The sequence below is a fragment of the Narcine bancroftii genome, chromosome 3 (assembly GCF_036971445.1).
Source record: "Narcine bancroftii isolate sNarBan1 chromosome 3, sNarBan1.hap1, whole genome shotgun sequence".
Lineage (NCBI taxonomy): Eukaryota > Metazoa > Chordata > Chondrichthyes > Torpediniformes > Narcinidae > Narcine > Narcine bancroftii.
Window position 1 is genome coordinate 247,560,305 of NC_091471.1, and position 25,356 is coordinate 247,585,660.

General features: G+C 39.4%; 1 protein-coding gene across 1 annotated transcript in view; it reads right to left on the reverse strand.

Annotated features, from left to right (window-relative positions):
* The window catches only part of LOC138758477 (far upstream element-binding protein 2-like), a 60,420-nt gene that overhangs the window by 20,988 nt on the left and 14,076 nt on the right, over nt 1–25,356 (reverse strand). The window contains 14 exon segments of the mRNA XM_069927436.1: nt 265–365; nt 1,169–1,329; nt 1,718–1,865; nt 3,212–3,312; nt 4,433–4,535; nt 5,512–5,619; nt 6,709–6,807; nt 7,693–7,864; nt 8,170–8,227; nt 10,316–10,387; nt 11,183–11,232; nt 16,456–16,492; nt 18,434–18,472; nt 24,147–24,243. Of these exon segments, the coding sequence (XP_069783537.1) occupies nt 265–365; nt 1,169–1,329; nt 1,718–1,865; nt 3,212–3,312; nt 4,433–4,535; nt 5,512–5,619; nt 6,709–6,807; nt 7,693–7,864; nt 8,170–8,227; nt 10,316–10,387; nt 11,183–11,232; nt 16,456–16,492; nt 18,434–18,472; nt 24,147–24,243 (1,346 nt within the window).

Consider the following 25,356-nt stretch of genomic DNA (forward strand, 5'->3'; position numbering starts at 1 on the left):
CATGATTCCCAGCAAACCTTGAGCCAGCTTCCACCTGATCAACAGGAAGCAGTCATAGATGTCACAGACTGGGACCCCAGGGGTACTTTAGGCTTGAGGCCACGTGCCAAAAGTAACTCTTTTTTAAAAATTTGTAACTGGTGAAATAAATAATCCTGGATCTCATGTTATTGAAGAGCAGTGACCTTGCTCATTGCCTAATAGATCACAACTGCTGCGAACAGCAAAGTTATAATGATGCTGTTAAATGATCAGTTTACTTACTGGGGAGGAGGAGCTCCTGGAGGTCCTTGAGGGAAGGGTCCTGGCTGGAAAGGTCCCATAGGTCCACCAGGCATCGGGGGGCCGACAGGACACAATGGACCCTGGAAACAAAAGATTAGTACATTTCTTACCAGGTATAAAATTAACATTAAAAAATAGTTTCATCCTCCTTTCAATTATCAGGCAGAAATTGGGGTGGGGGGGGGGGTGGAGAGAAAGGAAGCAAAAAAATGCAGACAAGAGGAACTGAGAATCAAAATGGCCTAAGGGAGTGAGGAAGAAAGCACACAGGCTGTGGTAACTTGCTGAATTCCTGAAGTGGAAACAGCACAAATTCCATTTTAGAGAATAGGCACAACATTGCTTGCAGAACACAAATAAGAGCATGGAAATTACCACTGTCCTTCATATGAATTAATTGATGGTGAACAACATACTTGTTAAACCACAACTGCCAAACATTTGAGTAAAGCAGCAAATAAGCTGTGAATTGGGATTTCACTAAAAAAAACTTCTCAAACACGCAAAAGTAGCTGGAGACAGACAAGTTAAGAAAATTGATCATTGGTGCTAACTTCAATGAGCTTGTTTTACTGCTTTTTTTTGGTTAAGTGATGAACTCCTTCAGATAGAAGACGGTTTGGGGAGTCACGGTTGCTGTAGCGGTTTGCGCAATTCCTTTGCAGCGCCAGTGATCAAGACCGGGGTTTGATTGAATCCTGCACTGTCTGTAAGGAGTTTGTACATTCTCCCCATGTCTGCATGGGTTTTCCTCGGGGGCTGTGGTTTCCAACCCCCATTCAAAAGGTACCAGAGATATAGGTTAATCGGGTGTAAATTGGACAGCATGGACTGAAATGGCCCTGTTATCGTGCTGTGTCTAGATTTTAGAATTTACTATTACCTCTATCTTTTCCTCAATAAGCTGCTTGGCGTGATCAATCTGCTGGGGGGACCCGCGGATGGTGAACAGTTTGAAGTTTGGATCGCCGTTGGGAGGCGGCTGTCTTTGCAGTTCCACAAAAGCACCCGTCTGCTGGTTGATTGCCTTCACATTTTCCCCACCTGCAAGGATTAAGCAATTCACTTCAGTTTTGCCAACAAATACAGAAGCCAGCTGTTCACAAAATAAAGCAAAATACCAACATAAATAGTACATCACCTGCAGTGAAAACTGAACATTATCAATGGGAAGGGTGAAAGAGGGAAGGGACTCTCCAAAAGCTTACAGTGCAAAACATCGCCTGGTAAACACCAGGGCACATATGCTGACAAATTGGTTAGCTACAGGATCAGCAATAATCTACATACTAATGATCCAGTCAAGCACCATCAGCATGCTGAACAGGAGGCACATGAAAATCGAAAAGCTGAGGAATAAAATATGCCAAGGTATGGCACATGCACAATGCAATGGAGCATGATAACAGTCAAGATTACATGATTGACCTACCTCTACCAATGACCAAACCACACTTATGGCTGGGGACCGAAAAGGCCATCTCTCCTCCAGGGGGGCCCATGCCCCATGTGCCTTGACCTCTGCCCCTTCCTCGGCCAGGACCAGGCATTCCAGGCCCTGGGGGACCAGGTGGCCCAGCCTATACAAACAGTCACAAACATTTCATTACACAAAACCATACAGAGAATGGCACAAACACTCAAGTCTGTTCCTGCATGCAGAGAGCTAAGCAGGATCAATAGTTCAGGATGATGCCAGGTTGCCAAGCATGACATGACAACAGCAATCGACAGTTAGTGTTCCCTCTCCAAAGATACTGCAAAACAAGGTGTGTGTTTCCTACAATTTTTTTTAATGTAACTTTAAATGACATGGAGGTGGTTAATTAAATTAGCTTTCAACATGCCTCTTCTAAATTCAAACAGAAACTTGAATTTCTTTCTTTTACTCAACTCTTTATAAATTTACCATTTAAATGGTGTTACCATAAATGGCCTTTCCATAAATTAAAATGATTAATTACGAACTTATGTTCAAGAGATGCACAAATGGATTCAAAAGCTCAAGAATATGAAATACACCCCCAACCTCCAAAAATTTCATTTATTGAGCAAGAACTAAGAAACAGCAGAAAGCCTTTCAACCTCTCATGTTTGTTCCACCACAGCATCATTTTTATACATTAACCTTCATCTCTTGATTGCCCAAACGTATCAGCAGTTGAGCCTCCACAGAGTAAAATAATTCAAAAGGCCCATCACTCTCCAGGTGAGGATCACCTTCCTCATGGCCAAACATTTGAGACTTGACCAGGACCCCAATCGGAGGATAATACAATTCCTGCTTCTAATCTGTCGTGCACCTCACAACTTTGTGTTTGTATTAGATTGCAGCTCATTCTTCTGGACTCAAGAAATTGTCTGTTTAGTTATTGTACTCTTGGGGAAATAGTCACTTGTAAAGCAAGATGTCTTCTGCTGATTGACTTGCTCTGAGAAGGGCAAGAGTGTGGACTCAAAGTCTCAAACATTTGTGGAGAATGCTGCTATCCATTGTACTAACCCATACCAGAAATGCTTCGTGCAGCCCTGTCCTACTGCCTGGTCAACCAGATTTGAATTATTGAGTGGAAATTTCAATAAGGAAACCCACAAATACATCCTTGGAAGATGATACATGCTCAAAGCATTAGCTTTCAATGAGGGCTTCACAGTATGAAATTTACTGCAAATAACCTCTGTTATAATTCAAGGAAAAGACTTTCTAAAGTTTACAAGCACAGATGAAGTTTGCAACAATTTACAAGCTCAGTATCTTTCAGTGCCTGGACAGATGGTGGATCAAACAGCATTGTGATCCAGCAAGATATTTATCAAGGAACCACTATGCCTTGGTCTCTTATGAATATGGGCCAACAAGTGTATATTATCTATGGAACAAGGGAGAAAAATAAATTCAGAAGAAATCAAGAACAAAAGTCCATACCCGCACGTTCTGCAGAAGGTCAGTAATTATTTGTGCAGCATGCTGGCATCTCTCTGGAGGTCCCATTACATGCGCTATCTTATCTGGCGTAGACCCATCATCTACGAGATGAAAGGAGGAAAGAAAAAGGTGAAAGATGTAGGCTAACACTTCCAGAGAATTTAAGTCCAATTGGTACAGACAGCACCTGAAACAATAATCCAAATGCTTAAAAATGTGAAACATGTTTTTGGAAAGGGAGTGAAGAATTTTTATTTTGTCAGTAATGTTAATCAGTGGCAAGATATTAATTTCATTCCTACGATGGCAACATTCTTCCTTGTGACTTAAAGTTTACACAATCCAGACCTCAACGTGGCGCCCCAGGTTGGAGGAATCCATTTCTCATGCCACCCCCCCCCCCGCTCACCGCTCACCATTCCTTTCTCAAGAGGATAAGTTATTCTTTGGGGAGTGGCTGAACTAGCCAAAAAACTGTGGAGTTAAGTTTGCCAATGCTAAGGCCCATCCTGTGCTCCGTTAAATTCCTACCCCATAGAGTTGGGATTGAAGCCATATGGAGTAGAAACATACTAAACCCCTCGGTGCTCTTTGGTCACACACTATTCAAGCCAGAAGCATTGACATTAGCTGCTTCAAAAATAAATCTCTGCAAAATTCTAAATGCCAGGATGATTGTTAAATTGAAAAGTTCTTACATACATCTCCCAGTCTCATTTTTAGGAAAAGGGGATAGGAAAAAATTAAAATAATTTATTCTTTATCACTAGACAGGAAAATAGCATCTGAAGACATACGAGGTTAGCAGGTTAATTGGTCACATGGGTGTATCTAGGCAGTGTGGGCTGGAAGGACCATTGTGCTGCATTTCTAAATTTAAAAATTAAATGCTCACTGAACAGTACCATTTAAAACCATCTGCATGGAACACAGGTTGGGGGGTGAGGGGGTTGGTCTTGTACAATACTGCCCCAGACAGCCCATTATCCTGCCACCTGGGAATATAACAACTCCAATGCCAGAAGGCCATTTATTTAGTCCACCAGGGAACAAGGATCACCAGACCCACGATGGCTGATACAAGGAGTAATGTCAAGTATACACACTCTGTTAACTAAACCCAAATGTGCTCTTTTCACATTGGCTTCAGGGACAGTAGAGAAAAATACTGGATTTAAAAGCTGTTTTATCATATTCTTAAGAGCAGAGAATGGAACTGACCTGGTTTGAACTGTATTCTGACTCCTGCATCGTTTTGTATTTTCTTGATCATTTCTCCACTTCTTCCAATCACGATTCCTACCGAATGCCGTGGCACTGGTACCTAAAGTTTAAAAAAAGTTGAGACAAAGGCCACAATATCAACATATTTATTCATAATCTTGCATCTGAATGCAATTCTCACCAGTTATTGCCTACATACATCATACAAACTTTTTGCTACAGCTGAACTTTTTGATATTTAAACCAGTGCTAATTCAGATTGCACTAGACGAGGAATTTCCACAGATTGGAAATATCATTCTCATACTCGGAATAGATAAAAAATATGAAATAGCATGTTGCTAATTCCACATTTATCCTGGGTGCGAAAAATACAAAATAAAAAAATAAGTAAAAAGAAATTTCGATAACGAACGAGACTTGCTAAATAGTTACGCGACCCCAGAGCGGTCGGTGTTCAATTTCTTAGAGGGACAAGTGCATATAGCCACAAAAGATTTAGCAATAGCAGGTCTGTGATGCCCTTATTGAGTGAACTGGTGTGTACTTGAAGGGCTGAGATGTCCTGTTTCCATGCCATGAACTGTTATGATTAAGTTCAGATATAAATCGTGAATCCAAAAATGAAGCATACACTTGCATAGAAAATAACTCAAATACTCAATCCTATCTGAAGTCTGCATAAAGTGTGTCATACAACTTATTAGTGTCTCTTAGTTGAAACTTGATAATCTTAAGTTTGAGATGGTACTAATGCAACTCCCTGACTACAGTCTCCGGAAGACACGAACCACTTTGCATATCGCAGAAGCCTTCTCAGAAAAAGACGATGATAAAATTTACCATAATCTTTTGTACCCCTTTGGCCAACTTAGTAAGAGTAAAAGAACAAAGATGAACTTTTATAACATTTAAGTGTGATAATCACATCCCTGGCAGAGGTTCAAGGACAAAATTTCAAAAACAAGTCACTCTGCCACATGGTTTCTGACACCTTTTGAATTCAATACAATATAAAAATCATTTTCCTCAACTCGAATAAAATGAACTTAAGGAAAGTCAATGCTTCTACTTACATCTAAACCACCAGCACCACCAGCACCCCGGTTCCCAAATTCATTTCTGTCTCCAAATCCTCCCTGGTCACGTTCGTGCAGAATCTCCATTACCATGTCTCGAGCTTGCTGCAATCATTCAAAATAAAAGTCACCCTATTTCACTGCTCAGCACTGCAGTGCAAAGATACACATATCTGTTATCTAGGCTTGGAGCCATTCACAAAATTAGGTAATAGATTTCTTCCAGCATTTCGGCCAAGATTTTAAATCAAGATCGGTCAACTGATTTTTCTTTCCCCAAATGAATGCATCAATCCAAATCCAGGAGAAAGTTTGAATGCATGGAAAAAAGAGAGGTCAATTTCATGCTGAACAGTGTCCCAAAGCACAAACCATGAGTGGCACAGTTAGTGTGACATTTAGAGTGACACTTTTAAGCGCCAGCAGTCCAGGTTCGAATCCATCGCTGTCTTTATAAGCTCTCGTGTCTGCATGGGTTTCCTCTGGGTGCTCCGGATTCCTCCCACCCTCCAAAACATGTAGGGTTGCAGGTTAATCTAAGTGTAATTGGGCAGCACTGGTTTAAATAGATGGAATTTGCTTCCATCATGTTGTAAATAATTTTTTTTAATTAAATTTAAAATTTTTCAGATGACAGGTTCAGAAGAGTTTGGAGAAAGGAAAGTTCCTTGATGAACAACTACTGGTTTCACTCTATTTGACCAATTAACACTCCTGCTGAATCTTATCTTAGCCCCCACCTGCTGAGGCATCAAGGTTCCTGAAAAATTAATAAGCTATCATTTCTTCTGATGAACTAGTCAATATTATCCCTCATTGCATGATTATCTAATTGCCAATTTCAAACCCAAATTGTGAATAGCATCAATTCAAGGGGGTCAAGTGGGAGCTGGAACCTCTCTGGTCTGCAAGATTCATGAAGCAGAGAGTAATGAAACCGAAGGAAAATGAGACCCAAGTGTGATTCATATGTTGGCTGCTCCCTCCTCCACCACTGCCCAATCAGATTTAACCAATTGAGTCCACGTCAAGGGACTAACCAACAATTGATCTGGAGGTGACCAGCAACTCCAACTGAGGAAACTTTCAGACAGCAATTCATTCTTGGTGTTCTTAGCTATTAATAGTTTTCTGGTTGCAAGAGATGGCACAGTATTATTGATAAATAAATCCAGGAATATTCCAAGATCATACCTGTACTTTAAAAGGATCACCAATAATCCGGAGTGGTTTATCTACATTAGCATTTTGTGAACCATCTTGAATTAAAATCATCTTCACTCCAGCACGCTCCTGTTTAAAAGGCGATAAGATTACCAAGCATCAGTGTATGAAAGAGTTATATCCCTGACCACACAACTCAAACCATGAGCTGATAATTCCTCAACTACACCATGATTTAAACAATTAACTTCCCAAATTCAATACTCCTAGGCAAGCCCCGACATGCACTACATAACAAATGAGTTACTCTGCCATTATTTTTTTGCAAATCAGAGTTAACCTCAAACTTGAGGAATTATTAAAGGAAATGCAGTACCACTGGCATATATAATCCTCCTAACACTTACATTTTGATATTTAATATAATTCCTCATCCAACTGGCTAGCCGAATCAAAAGTCAGAACCTGTCCCATCAAGTAGTTAAATCATGATACCTTTTCATTCTAAACATGTGGGACATCCTTCTTGTAGAATCTAATTATACAAACTCATTATAGTGCTACATTAATCACAAATTTCAAGAGCTGATGGTTTGCTATTTAAATATCACTTGAGATAATCCACCTGCAAACCACTTGCTCCAATCAATTACAAGTTAAAAAGAGCCAAAGGAGAAAGGGAATTATACTGAACTATCACAACGAAATTGCAAGATTTAAAAAATTGTAGACATTGCTGTTCTGAAATGAAAACAAAATCCTGTAAGCATTTGAGCACATCAGGCAGTAGGTGCAGATAACGGATTCTCTTTCCACACCGGAGTCTGATTTTCTTAAGTGTTTCTAGCCTTTTGTTTATTTTATCCGGGATGACCAGTTAATAACAGCTGATCACTTCAACATACAAAGATGCGAATTAACCTACTTAAAGCCAAGCATTTAGCTGCATTACACAAAACTGATCTTCAAGATTTTCACCTGTTAAATTGCTTTTGGTTTTAGTCCCTTTAGTACCTGAAGCTGTTTGATGGTCTCTCCACCTTTTCCAATAATTAGCCCAGCCTTCCCGGCTGGAATTACTATCTCTTGAGTCGATCCACTTTGACCGTTCGTGGAATCATGGGATTGACCCGGTGGCCCACCTCGACCTCTGGATACTATCTCATCCAGCAGCATCTTTGCTGTCCTGAAGAGAAAATGCACAATTTATCCTGGGGTGAACTACAATACAAATAATTACACTTTTGGTTGCATTTATTATAACACAAATCTGGGGCTATTTAATGAGATTATTTTTCCTCATCCCATCATGCTACTTGTCAACAGTACTGTCACTAACTGAGACGTTCTCCACACCTTTGAACATGCACATGGATATGAAAGGGTCAGAGGGATATGGGACTAGGTTCGATTGGCAATTTGATCAGCATTGAGGTGTTGGGCTGAAGGACGGTTTTTCGCTGCTGTATGACTATGATCATTTGCACTTACTGAATTGACTCTGAATTTCCAGTCAACGTGACACATCGCTCTGGCAAACCTCCACTTTCTGGAAAATAATTGATAGATGCAATTAAGTAAAAAATCTCAACCCACAAGCTGAATGAAAAAAAAAAAACATGAAATAGAGAAAGAATGGATGAACAAATATGAAAGAACTGTTCTTTAAGAATTAATGCTGAAACATTCTGGAAATGCAAAAATCATTACCTTCAAATTATTACAAAATGCCATGTTTGAAGAATAAAGCAGCAATAGCATTAGAAATAAGGCAATTTCAAGAGGAAGACGTTTCCTTTCCGTTGCACAAAAAATGACCGAAAATATCTTCTTTACAAATACAGAAAAACAAGCACCAAAGCTTTTCTTTTACAATATATATTGGATGAACTGCATGGTGTTTGTTAAAACTAAATTTCTGCAATACAACTGAAAAAACCACTCCATTCGCCAAACTGATGTTAGCTTTGTGAGAACGATCTCGGCAGATGTAGCCCATTTCCTCTGTAGTCCTGCGACTGTCATTCCTTCTGGTATTATTCTACTCCTGGACTGAAGTCTATCTCTGTATCCACTTCCAGTGCCCGATCCAGGAGTTACCTTCATATTTTTACCACTTTAGATCTATGTCTCATGGTTCACCAAAACTCCATGCAAATGATCTTATTTTTGAATTTGTGTTTATTATTGATACTTAATCAAATCAACTCTCGACTGAATACCAAACCCAAAACATCAATACAACTTTCGTTCTTCACCCCAGAAATACTTTAATAACAATGTTTTTGTACCATTCTCTTGGGTTTTTTTCATCCTTCCTAAAGAAAAGCACTAAAGAGCATCTCATTACTTGTATTTTGACTAAACCAGTGTTTTGGTGTAAATTTGATTTAACTAGCTGGAAGGATGGGAGGAAGGCGTTGGGATGGCAGAGGCAATGGAGGAGCCCAGAGGGAAAGCATTTTTATCCAACTTCCATTGTGATCATTCAGGGAGCTGAACTGATTTGGTTATGTTTAAAAAAAATTAACATTACCAAAAGTATTGGATTACCAATTAAAGGAAAATAAATAAGGGAGGGATACAATGAACAATGTGGATGCTGGGCTAGAAAACTAATTGCAAAATAATGTTACTCACCATCACAATTTGGCCCTAAGGAGGGAAGAAAAGTCACAATTGATATTGATTTGCAACAACACAAGCTGTTGGGACCAGATTCATGATATTTTCATGGGTCCATGCTAGCAAGAGCTACAAGCCACAACCCCAGGCCCTACCATCTGAAATAGGCCAGCCCCAAGGATTAATCAGCCTTCTCTCACAATGCTCAAAGAGTGTTACATTTGTTAAAGAATAAGATTTGGGAGATGGAGCAATGTTTTCTTGGGAGATCTTTGCTTCGAATGTCACCCCTACCATCTGAAATAGGCCAGCCCCAAGGATTAATCAGCCTTCTCTCACAATGCTCAAAGAGTGTTACATTTGTTAAAGAATAAGATTTGGGAGATGGAGCAATGTTTTCTTGGGAGATTTTTGCTTTGAATGTCACCCCTACCATCTGAAATAGGCCAGCCCCAAGGATTAAACAGCCTTCTCTCACAATGCTCAAAGAGTGTTACATTTGTTAAAGAATAAGATTTGGGAGATGGAGCAATGTTTTCTTGGGAGATCTTTGCTTCGAATGTCACCCTTATTGGTAGAAATAATAAAAGCACAAGGATCCTTCGCCAATTACAATAGTTGCAACTTGCTTTTACTTTGAGATTGGCTCTTGAAAAATTTGGCCAATAAACTAAAAGTTTGCTGGTATTTCATCCAAAGGAATCAACTTGATCCCCAAAAAACAGCATCAATATTGGTTCACAATGCAAAAAACAAATGGCCAAAATTATGATGTGTTTGTTCAAGTGCCCCAAACTTGGCTGACAAATTTGCCTCCTTTCTACTTGCTTTTGCCAGACCTGAAATAAGCTTTGCAGAAACAAAATGTGAACGCAACACTTAGACCAGAGATAGGCATACAAACTGTCAAAGAAACTCAAAGGGAATGTATTCAAGTGGCAAAAATGGTACAGCGAGAATGCAGAATTTCATAAACTAAAACACAAACTCAAAAAAGAAACGTCTACGATACCTGGAGCAATCTGTACTTTGCAACCAGATTCCTGCTGTATTCGGTTTATTTGTTCCCCACCTCGACCTATAACTAAAATAAAAGCATTTTGCAAATTGCTAAAAGTACACATAACAAGATGACCACATGTTCATCATTCAAAAAGAGGGACATGATTATAATACACAAGGATTATGCATAGAAGAGTCAAATATCACTATTTATTCCAGTATTACTAAAGCCCACGATACTATCCCCCCAAATTCATACAACATACACAGGATCCTAAACCCACAAAAAAAATCTAAGCTTTCACACATAATACTCTCTCCTTAACCAAGCATATTGCATACCCACTCTCTTTAGGTTGTGCCTAAGCGTTAAAGGGGAGGGACTCTGGCAAAGAGGATTCTGAGATTAAGTAGCTCAGGTAGTCAGTTCTGGGAATAAATACAAAACTTTGCCAAGTTATTAGTACATCTGTATAGTGAAGGGTCATACAAGACTTGTATACCTTAGAAAGGTTTATGCAAGGTGTATAAATCTCAAATAAGTAATGGATGCTGCACATCAGCATGCTGCAACATTATGATTGCATAATGAAAGATTAAAAAGTGCAGTTGGCTACCGCCTAGAATTCACTTAAAATTAAAGAACAAGATACTTCACCACAGAACCTGGAGTAATTAATAAAGTGACCAATTTCACAATTCCTGAACACTGGTTAACTGTCCGCAATGAATTGTGCAGAACTTCAGGAATTGGGTTATGGAAGAATTTATCTGGTTCTTCATGAACTAATAGAGCCTGGAATACAAACCATTGGAGGAGAATTAAACTGGAACATAAAAGAACACTCTACACTTCATTCATATATTATAGACTTACCAAGACCAACCATTCCATCGGGTACTCTGTAATCCTCTGTAAGGGTTGCCCTGGAAAAAATGAGGATGTTTCAGTGGATAGATACACAGGCAAACACAAATCTATCAATAAACATTTTTTTAATCTCTTCGTGGATTGCACCACATCAATCAATCAAGGTACAATTTATTTTAGAGTTATATTCTGTGATTTACTCCAGCAATCAAACAGCATACCTGGAAAGCACCATTATATCCAAATAGAACACAAATTTGGAAATTTTCCATGTACAATGGAAATGTAAAAGAATAAGGCTGTATTCTACACAGACTCTGCGCCCGGATTAGTTTACAGTTACAAGCCAAGAGATGGAGGAACAGTTGTCAGTCTTCAAATGTATTGTTTGTGTCCAAAGGTTCTTGGATTAACGAGAAGTTAATAACGTATAAATTTTCAGACCAACCAGAAAAATTGGGTGTTACTGATAAGCAGGATTCATCAATAAATGGGATTTTTATCAATTTGGAAAAGCAGAAAAGGGTCCAAGTTTAATATAACTAAAAAAAACTAAATCACAGGAACCTATGACACACAACTGTTGCACAACATTATATAAACAAATGAACGTGTTCTGCCCTGAAGGAGACACGAACTCGGGAGGAGTCACGTGATGGAGTAGTGGCCGGACGGTGAACTCCAGCCCTCTCCAGAAAAGTCGGGAAAAACAAAAGAAAACACAAAGGCACAGAAATAAAAGTTACAGAAAAGTGAGTATAAAGGTGGAAAGAAGATGGCGACAAAAAAAGAAAAATCGAAAGCAACGGTAAGAAGAGAGGAAGAGAAGACAAAGGAGGAAAAAGGTGAAGGCCTTACCTGTCCGAAGAGGCCCGCTGCGGAGAGAGAAACCCGCTCCCTCAGGTCGGTAAATAATGGACTACAAAAATGGCTCGCTGAGCCGAGTAAAAGTGCGCAACCGCGCATGAAAAAAAACACACCGACGGGAGGGGGGACCAGCTGGGGAGTCGATCTCCACAGCCGGCAACGACAGCTGCAGAACACCTGCAGCAAGAAGAGACCACAGAAGACAATGGAAACAAGAAAGAAGAGAAGGAAAGGGCAACAAAGAAACAACAGATGGCCAACCCAGAGGAAGAAGAAGAGGAAGAGTACAGTGAAATAGAAGAAGAAAAGAAAGGCAAGATAAAGGATATACTTTCTCTTATTAAAGGATACATGGAGTCATTTAAAGAATGGCAAACACAGGAATTTAATGATTTAAGAAGAAGAATAAACAACTCAGAAGAGAAAATGAATAAAATAGAGATGACCTTAACAGAAATGGGAAAGAAAATGGACAAGATGGAAGAGCGGGCAGTAGCAGCAGAAATGGAGGTAGAAGACTTAAAAAAGAAATTGGAGGAATCTAATAAAAAAACTAAAGAGACACAAGAACTACTAGCTCAAAAAATAGATACAATGGAAAATTATAACAGAAGAAATAACATAAAGATAGTGGGCCTTAAGGAAGATGAAGAAGGCAAGAATATGAGGGAGTTTATAAAAGAGTGGATCCCTAAGACCCTAGGATGTCCAGAACTACAGCAAGAAATGGAAATAGAAAGGGCACATAGAGTATTGGCCTCTAAACCACAACCACAACAAAAACCAAGATCTATTGTAGTAAAATTCTTAAGATATACTACAAGAGAAAAGGTACTGGAGAAGACAATGGAAAAAGTAAGAGAGGGCAACAAACCACTGGAGTATAAAGGGCAAAAAATCTTCATTTATCCAGATATAAGTTTTGAACTCCTAAAGAAAAGAGTTCAATACAGCAAAGACGATTTTATGGAAGAAAGGGTATAAATTTATACTAAAGCATCCAGCGGTATTGAAAATATTTATTCCAGGACAACAAAACAGACTATTCTCGGATCCAGAAGAAGCACGAAAATTTGCAGAACAATTACAAAAATAGACTGAGGGAGGAAGACGGGTAATGAGAATAAAAATGATCACGATTGATATGTATGTGGGTAAAGAGGTATAAGAGTGAATAGAGACAATGTGCATACGTGAATGTATCTGTACTTAGAGGAAAATATAGATAGTATAGACAAGAATTAATAAGGGAAGGTAATGGAATAGAGAGAATAAGGAGGGAATTAAAAGAGTGACCTTTGTGACATATGAAAAGTGAAATCTTTTCTGGGGGGGGGGCGGGGTGGGGGGAAATAGCGGTCACTGCAAAATCAGTTGACGCTTGCGAGTGGATTCGCAAATCCAAACGGAGAGGGGAGATGTGGTTGTCCGACAAGGGATAAAGGACAACTCAGGAGGGAAAGGGGAGATTGGGGATAAATAAGATAGAAATAGGAGAATAAGGAAAATGTTGGATGTTGTAGGAATGTTGTCTTATAAAGAGTTGAAAATAAGAAAACAGAAATGGAAAAGGAGGAAAGGTAATGATGGAAAAACGGAAAGAGAAGATAAACAAAATATAAAAGGGCTACGCTGAACTATATGACTTTAAATATTAATGGAATACATAACCAAATTAAAAGGAAGAAAGTACTAAATTTAAATGAATAAATGTATTCCATTAGAAAAAATAACATATAGGTTAAGAAATAAAATTGAAATATTCGAACAAGTATGGGAGCCTTACATTAAATACAATAGCGAAAACCTACCGGGGACAAACATTACCTAAGTTGATGGAAGGAGAAGGAAAGAAAAGAATGGACTCAGTAGAATTTCTGGTGTATTTTTGTTGAATGACAACATTGTCTGACTGGCTTAATGCAACCTAGATTGTATACCTAAAATGGATGAGAGGGGGGGGGTGGGGGGGTGGCTTGGGAGGAGGGAGGGGGGGGGGGAGAGAAAAAGTCACTGTATATGTGTGAAAAAGAAATAGTGTATATCATGGCTAATGTGATTTATGGTGTGAAAAATAAAAAATTTAAAAAAGGGAGACACGAACTCACTTTGACAGGATAAGCCTTGTTTGACAAGAAACAAAGTTTACTTGAGTTGCTGCTGGAATGGCAACACATTGACATTTTGTATCTCAATATTCTGAATAATTCTTTGAGATAAAATCATGTACAAGTTTACCAAAATTGATGCACCAAACACAAGGTTGCGAGAATTTTAGACAAAACAACTGCTTGACAATGAATTATTTCTCATTACATGATCAAAGATGTAATGTAGCACACATGTTCACAAGGCAACTACCCTCTGGTCTATAAACCACATGGCTTTGCCAATTAATTTTGTCCATTTCTATTTCTTTCCATTCACATATCACCTTAACACTAATCCCTTACTAACCACAGACCATAGGTGCTCTGTGGTTAGTAATGAATTACTTGGGTGGTGTGAAAGTGGGAAAAAATGGTTTAGAACCACTGTGTTATGCCTTTAACGACCACATCCAACTTCTGTACACTCATATTCAGGCAGCGTAATACCTGCGAAGTTCACAATCATTTAATGGAAATTTTCCTTAACTGCAGAAAGCTACAACTCGAGAATCCTCAATTTACAAAGTAAAAAAAAAAATCACTGCATTCTCCCTTCCACTAAAACTCAGCTGTGAAGGTCAAAGAGGATGGCAAGAGTATTCTAATTTTTTAATTTAGAAAACTAGTTTATGTCAACATATTAACAATCAGGGAGGAGCTTGTATTCCACTCCCTATGGTACCCATATATTGCAGTTTCTAAGAGCATCTATGTTCCACAATAGCCATCCCAAGCTCCCAGTTGTATGCCATTTAACTCCACTCCCCATTGCTAAACTGACCAGTCTGTCCTGTGCCTTCTCCACTGCCAGTGAGGTCCAATGTAAATTCAAGGATAACCTCATAATCCACCTGGGCAGTCTGCAGCCCAATAACATGAACCTAGAATTCTCTAATTTCAGATAATGAGTCTCCTTTCTTCTTCTGTATCATTAGGATACTAGGAAATAAAGGGATAGCATATGAGGAATGTTTGTTGGCCCTTGGACTGTACTCAAAGGGAGTAAAGGGGGGGTGGGGGTGAACCTCAGATACATTCCGAATGCTGAAAGGCCTGGACAGAGAAAATGTGGCAAGGATGCTTTCCATAGTAGGGAACTTGGACAAGAGGGCATAACTTCAGGATTAAAAAACAAAGATGAGGAAAATTTTCTTTGGTCAGAGGACTAATCAGGGTATTAAGGGTTATAGGGAGAAAGCCGGTGGGGGGGGGGGGGGGAGGGCTCAGCAAGAGGAGACATCAGCAGACTCAATGGGCCAATGGGCCAACTTCTACTCCTACATCTTCTGAACTTGTGAATACTGTTTTTTCCTTTCTCCCTCCTTTCCTACCCAACTCCTCACTCATTCTCATTTCCCCTCCATCTCTTTCTTGGATTCTTCCACTTTCCCAACCCCAAACCCCCTTTCCACCTTGTCTTTCTTTACCACCAGTGTCACCTTCTCTTCCCAATTCCCCCCACCCTGTCCTCTTTGCACTGGTATCATTTCCCGAGTCTCAATAAATCAGATCAGATACTATCTATTGTCATGTAATAAAACAGAAATGCAATTTTACACAATGCTCTTAGCTTTGCCTGGAGTCCTTTACAGTCAGAGACAGAAGCAAAAGAGATGGTTTCAGTCCATTTTTTTCTGCAGGATGGAGTTACTGAGTTACTCCAGCAGATGGTTTAGATTCAAGAGATCTTGATGAGCCACACTGAAGTTGGTTTACAGCGCTTCTCAACCATTTTTTTCCTAACTACAAACAGTCTAGCTCAAGCACTCTAGGGGTAAAGGCTCATGAGGCCAAGCCCCTTCCCAAATCATCAATGATTTTATGTTTTTATTGGGAAATTTTTTGAGATTTTTCTCTTTGAAATTAAATTTACACACTTGTTTCACATATTACTTCTTATATCAGTAATACAGTAAAATACCTGTCATCAGGAATTCAAGCAACCAGCAAAAGAAATCACAGAAAATAAATAGGTAAAAAATATGGAAATTTAACAATGGTGCACCTTGCTGTTAGTTCGCCAATCCATGCAACACACAATCTCAAGCAACCAGAAAATTCACTCATTACCAATCCCCATAGATGCCAGATACCAGGGGTTTTAGTGTATTTGTTTCTACTACAGATCACAGATAATACAGATGATAGAATGAGAAGTTCTAGTTTATAATACAGACTGAATTGAAGGTTGCATCGTTACAATATGAATTCTTTCTGAGCCACAAGGTGGCAGCTACACTATTAACGTCTCACTCTCCTTACCTTTGCTGATGTATAGCTGCAAGCTGGGCTCCAATTGCTAGCAGAGAAGAGACAAATATGAAAGAAAAACAGATTTCCACATGCAATTCAGTTGTTTTTTTTAAAAAAAAGCAGATTACATTATTAAAAGTTGTACGTTCATACCTTAAACACTCAATCCCATATCAACATCCTAACTGCAAAAGCACTTAACCAAAACAAACACTGCATCAGATTCTCTTTTTGAGAACCGTCAATGACATCAAATAAAGGTGTACAGATAATTAAACAAAGAATGTGCTTAAACTGTACACTGTAAATTTTATCATAGCTCCTCCCCGCATTATCACATAAAATGGAACCATGGTGCATGACCAAGCCAACGCTTGTCTGGCTGACTTGCCAATCCATAGATAAGTGATACCCTATTCAAATTGCTTCATTCAATGCTGAGTGCAACAAACTGAAACATCACTTCTAGCCTCTAGGTGTCCTGCAGACTCTGACCTGATCGTATTGAGAGCAATTCTGGTCACCATACTACGGGAAGTATGCAATTAAGCGGCAGAGAGTGCAAATAGAATCATAGGAGCGTTGCTTGGTCCAGAGGGCTCAAGTTAGAAAGACATTCAATAGACTAGGCTTTTCTCCAAACTGAAGATTATCGACGGATAAACCTATAGACGTTGATAGAATTATGAACATGAATTATGCACAGACAGCATAGTCAGTCTCTCCACCACCTCCACAAGGGGTGGCACGGTTCAGCATACCCTCCCACATTACATCAAAGGGGCCCAATTCTGAGAGGGGGGAGGGATGGGGGGGTGGCTTGGGAGGAGGGAGGGGGGAGGGAGAAAAAGTCACTGTAAATGTGTGGAAAAGAAAAAGTGTATATCATGGCTATTGTGATTTATGGTGTGAAAAAAAAAAAAAAAAAAAAAAAAAAAAAAAAAAAAAAAAAAGGGCCCAATTCACCTCCAGCTTATGGTCCAACCTTGTCAGCCTGTGGAGCGCTCAGCGACACCACATCACAGCCATCACCCACAATCAAACAGGCCGACGTGGAGCATTTCCACAGGCACCTTGTCCGCCCTCATGGCCAGTCTACAATCACCCAACTGGGTAGATGAGCTACCATGGGCACTGCTAGGATTCCGCATGGCACCCAAAGAGAACCTCAACACTTCCTCCGCCAAGCTCGTCTACGGAACCCCACTGGTGGTCCCCAGGGAATTCGCATCACCCTTGGACAAGCAACAAAGACGACACAGCAGCACTCCTCCATAAGCTATGCCAACAAGTCGCAACCTGGCCCCGACTCCACCGACTAGGTATGGACAAGTGTGGACCAACATACCCAAAAACCTGAAGGACTGTGAGTATGTTTTCATTCGCAGGGGTTTACTAGGATGTTGCCCAGACTCCAAGAACGGAGTTACAGGGAAGGTTAAACAGGTTAGGACTTTATTCCCTTGAGTCTAGAAGAAATAATGGAAGATTTGATAGAGGTGTTTAAAATTATGAAGGGGATAGACAAAGAAAATGTAAGTAACCTTTTTCCACTTGAGGGTAGGTGAGATGCAAACCAGAGGATATGGGTTAAGAGTGAAAGGGGAAAAATTTAGAGGGAACACGAGGGGGAACTTTTTCACAGAGAGTGGTGGAAATGTGGAAGAAGCTGCCAGCTAAGGTTCAATTTTAACATTTAAGAAGAATTTGGACAGATACCTGGATGGGAGAAGTATGGAAGGCTGTGGATGGGTGCAGGTCCATGAGACTAGGAAAAATAAATGGTTAGGCAAACACTAGAAAGGCCAAAGGGGCCTGTTTCAGTGCTGTAGCATTTTATAGTCTATAGTTCAAACTTTAGCATAATGTTCTCCATCGTAAACATCTCTGCTGATCGCTTAGGTTTAGCATAATTTTTTATACATCTGAAATTTTACTAAACAGCTGCCTGATATCATAAACTTACTAACATATTAATTTTACTTACGATCACTTTGTGCTGCCATTTTCTTGCTATCAGGCTGATCTGTAAAATAAAGTAGTAAAAATATTTAACCTGCTATGCCCGCTTGTCAAAATGATTTGTGTCACACTTTATTCCATCTATGCATTTTTAACTACTTCTGAACCACAACTCCCATTTTCTTGAACGGTTGCAGGAATACAGAAGTAAAACATGTCTCAATGTGGGCCCATATTCAACATTTTGAAAGATGAACCTCTGGGTTTATTGAAACAGCAGGCCTGATAACCAACATTTTGGGCTTGAGCCCTTCACCAAGGTATGAAAAAATGTCAGCAGGCACCCGAACCAAATGGTAGGGGAGGAGCAGGAGGCAATAGGTGGATAAGGGAGGGAGGACACACCAGCAACCAGAGGGAGAAGGGATGGCTCTGTGAAGGGATAGGATGGAGAGCTAGAGAAAAGGAAAAGGGAAGGGAGGGGAAACGGACAAGAGGCTAGGAGAAACCGATTTTAATGGCATCCAGTTGCAGAGTGCCCAGAAAGAAAATCAAATGTTGTTCCTCCAATTCACAGGTAGTCTTGGTGGAATAGTACATGGGGCCATGGGTTTGGAGCATGGAATTGAAGTGGTTGGCCGGATGGCATCAACACTGACTTCTCTGGATTCTGCTATCTTACCCTCCGTTCTCCCTCCCTTCCCCTTTGTCTCTTTCCTCCAACTCTCCACCTCTTTCCCTCTCCATTCGCATCCCCCCCACTTGCTGGTGTGCCCTCCCTCCCTTCTCCCCCTGCCCTCTAACACTTTGTTCAGGCACCTGCCTACATTATTTCCTACCTTGGTGAAGGGCTCAAGCCTGAATCGTTGGTTCTGTATCTTTATCTTTGCTACATAAAGTACACTATTTGACCTGCTGAGTTTCACCAGTGTTGTGCTTATACTTCAACCACAGTGTATGCAGTCTTTCGTGTTTTACAGCTGATACATAATGTTCTTGCTCACCTAGCATAGCAATGTTCATTCATTCTCATTTATTATCTTCATGACAAGGTCTATTTATACCATTTGGTGCTAACTTTGTCAATGCCTCTGAGCTCAACTTCTTCATTCAGTAACATTCTGTGATTGGAAAATCAAGTCTACCACTGTGAAATCATGAAGGAGTTCATGTTAAAATCTCTTGACCAATGCATTTAATTTTAGCCTGTACTATCAGAACATATAAGCAGCAAGACCAGCTGGAGTGGGTTAATAAATCTGACAGTATTACATGGTAGAGGAATGAGTGTGAAACTTGTTGACCAAAACCTTAGCAGCACTGAAGCATATGGGTGCCGGATTTTTGATGGATCACAATAGAACTGTTCAGTTTCAGATGCGAGGGAAAGATAGTTCAATCTGAAATTGTACAGTTTGAGTTACTAATGGATTCTTAGCTGAATACTCCGGGAAATTATATTTTGAAGCAACAAAATTGACTTTATCAACAAAATTATGAAATAATATTTAAATTTGTAGGCAACAGATTTGAAAAAAAAAACAAGTGTATTTATTATTTACAGGTAACTGAATAGATTTCCAACATTAACCATTTTCTAAGGTAGTTAAATGACTATGGTTAGAGGTCTAGGGAGGATGCCATCTCACTGGCTCTACACAAAGCCATGGAACACCTGGATAGCAAAGATGCATACAACGGGATGCTCTTTATCGACTACAGTTCGGCATTACACACCATCATCCCCTCAAAACTGACCTTGAAGTTAACACCCCACTGTGAAATTGGATCATGGATTTCCTCACCTCCAGACCACAATCAGTGAAGATTGTTAAGAACTTCTGCTGCACAATCTCCATCAGTACCAGATCACCACAGGGCTGTGTTCTTAGCATCCTGCTCTACTCACTTTACGCCTACGACTGTGTGGCTCAGTACGACAATAACACCATCTACAAATTTTCCTCACGATACCACGGTAGTGGGTTGCATAAAGGATGGCCATGAGTCAGCAAACAGGATGGAAATTGAAAACTTGGCTGAATGGTGCATCAACAACAGCCTTGCATTCAATGTCACCAAAACCAAGGTGTTGATTGTTAACTTTAGGAAAGCCAGAGGTATAAAATCCAGTGATATTGGGGGATCAGAGGTGGAAAGGGTAAGTAAATTTAGGTTCTTGGGAGTCACCATTTTGGAGGATCTTTTCAGGACCAAACACACAAATGGCATCATGAAGAAAGTACGTCAGCGCCTCGATTTCCTCAGGAGTTTGCAGAGATTTGGTATGACACCAGAAATCATGTCAAATTTCTACAGAGGTGTGGTGGAAAGCGTGCTGACTGGCTGCATCACAGTCTGGTGTGGGAACCACCAATACCCCTAAGCTTAAAGCCCTCCAAAAGGTAGTGGACACAGCCCAGGACATCTCAGGCAAAACCCTCCCCATTATTGAGTATATCTACAGGGAACACTGTCACCAGGGGGCATCAGCAATCATCAAAGAACCACACTATCCAGCCTACACACTGTCCTCGCTGCTGCTATCAGGAAAGAGGTCTAGATGCCACAAGACTCACACCAGCAGGTTCAGGAACAGCTGCTACCCATCCATCAATAGACTCCTCAACGACAAACTCAATCAGGACTCATTTGAGGACTCTTACTTGTGCACTTTATTGTTTACATTCCTTATCTGTTTACAATTCTTTTATTTGTGAAATGTTTACTCTGTGTACAGTTTTTGCACTACCAATTAATGGTAATTCAGCTTTGCGCGCAGGGAAAAGGAATCTCAGGGTTGTATGTGATGTTATACGTATACTCTGACAATAAATCTGACCAGTTATATGACAAGAATGGAGCTGGAAGATACATCTGAAACCTATTATCTGATGCCAACTTCTACACGGACAGGTGGAAAGAAAAAATATTGAATTGCAAGTGAATGAAGTATTTCAGACTTTTTCTGTACTTTTTAAAGTTAATGTTAAACCTAATCCTTTATCTGCCTTGTTTGATATTGTTGGAGAGAGTGACATAACTCGAACGGCATCTGATTTGCATGTATTAACTTTTACTTATGGCAGTGTTGCTCAGATGGAAGGATGCTGCTCCACCTGCTCATGCTCAATGGCTACGTGATGTCTGTCCTGTTTAAATTTAAAGATTAGATGCTCAATTTCAGATTTGAATTTATATTTTCAAACACCGTGGGGACTCTGAATTATTTTCAGAATCTCTGATTTAATATGAATGAGGAAGTAGTGACTAATTAGGTTATTTATTACTTTGATTAGGAATTTTTTCTCTCTCCTTGTCTAACAGCTTCGTTTTTGGTGGTGGGTTTATATATTACCGTAATATAATTTGTTTAATTGAGAATGTGGGGTTCCTTGGATGAACTGGTATGATCTTTTAATATGTATTCTTATGTACTCTGTATTTTTCAATGTGGAACTTCATTTCAAAAAAAAATATTGAAAAAGAAAGTAAATGACAGCAATTTGGTAAAAACAAAATACAGGGCAACTTAAATAATGGGCAACAGCTCCTTACAGAAGTAGGTACGCATTTAAGCGAATAACATCATGTTGAAAAACATACATGCTCTTTAGTTTCAATCTGGAAGGTGCAATTATCAGAATCAGAATTTATCGTCATGAACAAGTCACAAAACTTGTTGTTTTGCGGCAGTGTCACAGGGCAAACATTCATATAAACCACCTTACAAAAGATAAATAAAAATTGTGAATGAAAAATCAAAATCTGCTGTGTCTTTGGTTTGCTGATCATTCAGGAATCTCACGGCAGCAGAGAAGCTGTCCTTATGTGTCTGAGTGCTGAATTGAAAGCAGGTAAAATATTGTGAGCTCAGACATTTGGCTAATGCTGGAAAGATTTCTATATTTTATTACTTCTGGTCCCATTAAAAGAAAAACCAGCTTCCCATGAAATCTAATATTGTGAGGTCATGAAAGGAGGGAAGAAACTTTGAACCCATCTTATTCCTGGTCACTTTCCAAACCCCCTCACAAGTATCAAGATTATGTGCAAAAAAGGCCAAGTATGCTTGGGTTGGGGCACTAAAGAGGCTTCATTTTCATTATAAGACTAATGGATTTGGTATTAGTATGTCAAGTTCAACTGTCACTGCTCCAGAATAAAAACAGGAGACAAAGCTTTAGTAGAATGCTACATTAAATTCAGACGACAAAATTTAACATGCATAATAGTAGAGCAATTCTACCTGGTTAAATGATACATTCTTTCATGAAATATTCTTAATTTTGCATGTCCATGAAATTGAAAGTACCCATAAACCTAATCTTGACCATTAATGGTAGATTATCATCAGAAATAGCCACATTTATTCAGTTCTACCTTCTGAAAACAGATAGACAAATTGGTCTGAATTGTACTGTCTGTGGATATCAAGCACCAGGTGAACTGAATAATGAAATATTGTCATAGCCTTCCAACTACCCCTCCACCCACCACACCGAGCTTTTCTGTTCATTCTTGGCACAGAAACCATGAAAATCACATTCAATTTGTCGGTCAATGCAAGATAGCCAACTGCCCAGGAAAACACCCCTGGTTAGTGAAGTTGTGTGTTGCTATGAAGTTCTTCAAATTATGCAGATGTAAAGAAATTCTTTACTCAGCTCTTTTAAATTCTGGCTTTAGGGCTGAAACATGGTACATAGAAACTTGTTTGCATTCATCATCTGCTCCAGGAAGATTTGCAATACAAAATGGCACAAAAATGAAGGATCTTCAGCTGTCTGTCTTGATACCAAGCATATTCCCTTTCTTTTCCACATTACAATTAATTAAAAATAAAAGCAATTAATCTGCTGAAAAACCTTATCACCTGCAATATAATTTATAACAAGATATTCAAAAGAAACACAAGTTAGGTCTACTCATTATGTCATATGACAGAAGACTAGAACATGTTTATCAATTGCTCAGCAATAACTCCAACACATCAATCTCAAAACTGGCAATGGAGTAAAAGTTAAGATATTTAAAACCTGCTGTGTGGCAAGAATTTTCACCCAAAGAGACAAGACCGTTAGCCCAAACAGATCTCTTTTCCAACATCATCTCCATCTTCTGCCTTTCTAGACAGAACTCAGTTATACTAGGAACACATTTAAACCACCTGCTTCAATGTCCTTCCCGAGAGATTTATGCCACAACTCTTGGTTCCAAAACAACTTTATTCTAAGCTTTCTAATTTTAGCTTGTGCGTTGGCTCCTGAACATATCTTTAAGTGGGAAAGCTGCCAACAGCTTGATCAAGCCCCACAATTTTAAATCATGCTACTGTGAAGTCTGAATGGACTTGCGTGGTCATCTCCAAATCCACTCGTGTCAAAGAATTTTAGTGATTCAGTGAGCACAAATCAAGAGAACTGCAATGATCCACTGCAAATCTCAATTCTCCTGGGCTATACTTTGTGATTTTCTCCATCTGTCACAACAGCTGCAATCAACACCATTACAATGCTATTATTTTACACCAGCACCAATCAATGCAAATTCTCTCCAACCCATTCACCATCCCCCTCCATGACATAAAAGTTTCAACCAAATTAATACATATGGCACCCAGAACAGAAAAATGGACAACTGGAGTAAAGGCATAACAGCAACAAACAATTTGAGTTGTAACACTGTTGCCAAAAAAAAATCAGGTTGAAGGTAAGAGTGGCACGAGAAAGGCTTACCTCCATCTTCCAGCTGTCTCTTTTGACCAACAAATCCAAATTCTGGTGTGCTGTGGTTTACTGTTGTGGCAGTGTCACCTCCAATTTTAGCAGCTATCTACAGATTAATAAAAACCATAATCAGTCTTTGAGAGACAAGTACAATTTGCTGGAAGCTCAAACAGAGACGCTGATTCTCCAGTCAAGTGGTTCTGCTTTAATCCACATGAATTAAACTCTCTGTCCCCAGCAACATTACTTCACCCTTTCCAAACAAAAAGCAGAAGAAACTCAGTAGCAAAATCCGAGAAAAAAAACAACAGAAAACCCCAGTTGACAATTCAGCAAATTTACACTGCAGTTAAGACATACAAACATAATTAAATGCCACCTTCCTGAACCTTGATTAATTATTCCCTTTGGCACATCATTTACATTGCAACCATAAAAGGTAGCTTCACAGGCATTAGTCTTTAATATATTGAAATGCTAAACATAACCGGATGTATTTCAAACCAAACTATTCCAAAGCAATTGATTAAACAAACAGCAACCATTCAACAATATTTCAAAGAAAGATAATGAAAAACATTTCCACAAGACAGTGAAAATCAACTTTTTAAATTGGGATGGCGCTAATAAAATGCAATAGGTACAGGCTTGTAAAGGCAAAAGCAGACGTAACAATAGTGTTTTCTATCACTTCCCAAACTGCTGTTGGCATGAGAGAATGAACTTTAGTAATACAAGTTTCTGCCCTTCAAACACCAAATGCAGAGAAAATGTTTTCCTTTTCCAAAAAAACCTCAAAATATGTTGAGGTAACTAGGACAATAAGTTGGTAGCCAAGCTTTGAAGATGATCTAGCAACTTTTCATAGTCAATTAGTTGAGTTTTGGAACAAGTTCTTTCATTCTTCTACGAGACAAATTCTGAGTTCAGAGCCAAGAGATGTCAAAGGACGAGCAGAGACTTGCCTCCCAGATGTGCACCAACTACTTGAAATGAATGGACCACTGACTGTGCCAAGGTATTACTGCAAAGGACTAAACACTCACACTGGAGTTTCACACAGTTTCTTTCTTGCACGTGATGGCAGTGTCTGTCATACAAGGTCAATAACTAACACAGCTATCTAACCTGAACAGTACCAATAGCTATTTACCAGGCATGATCAAAAAGTTGACACAGCCTTGCACCAGCCTCAACTAAGCAGATACCAACACACTAA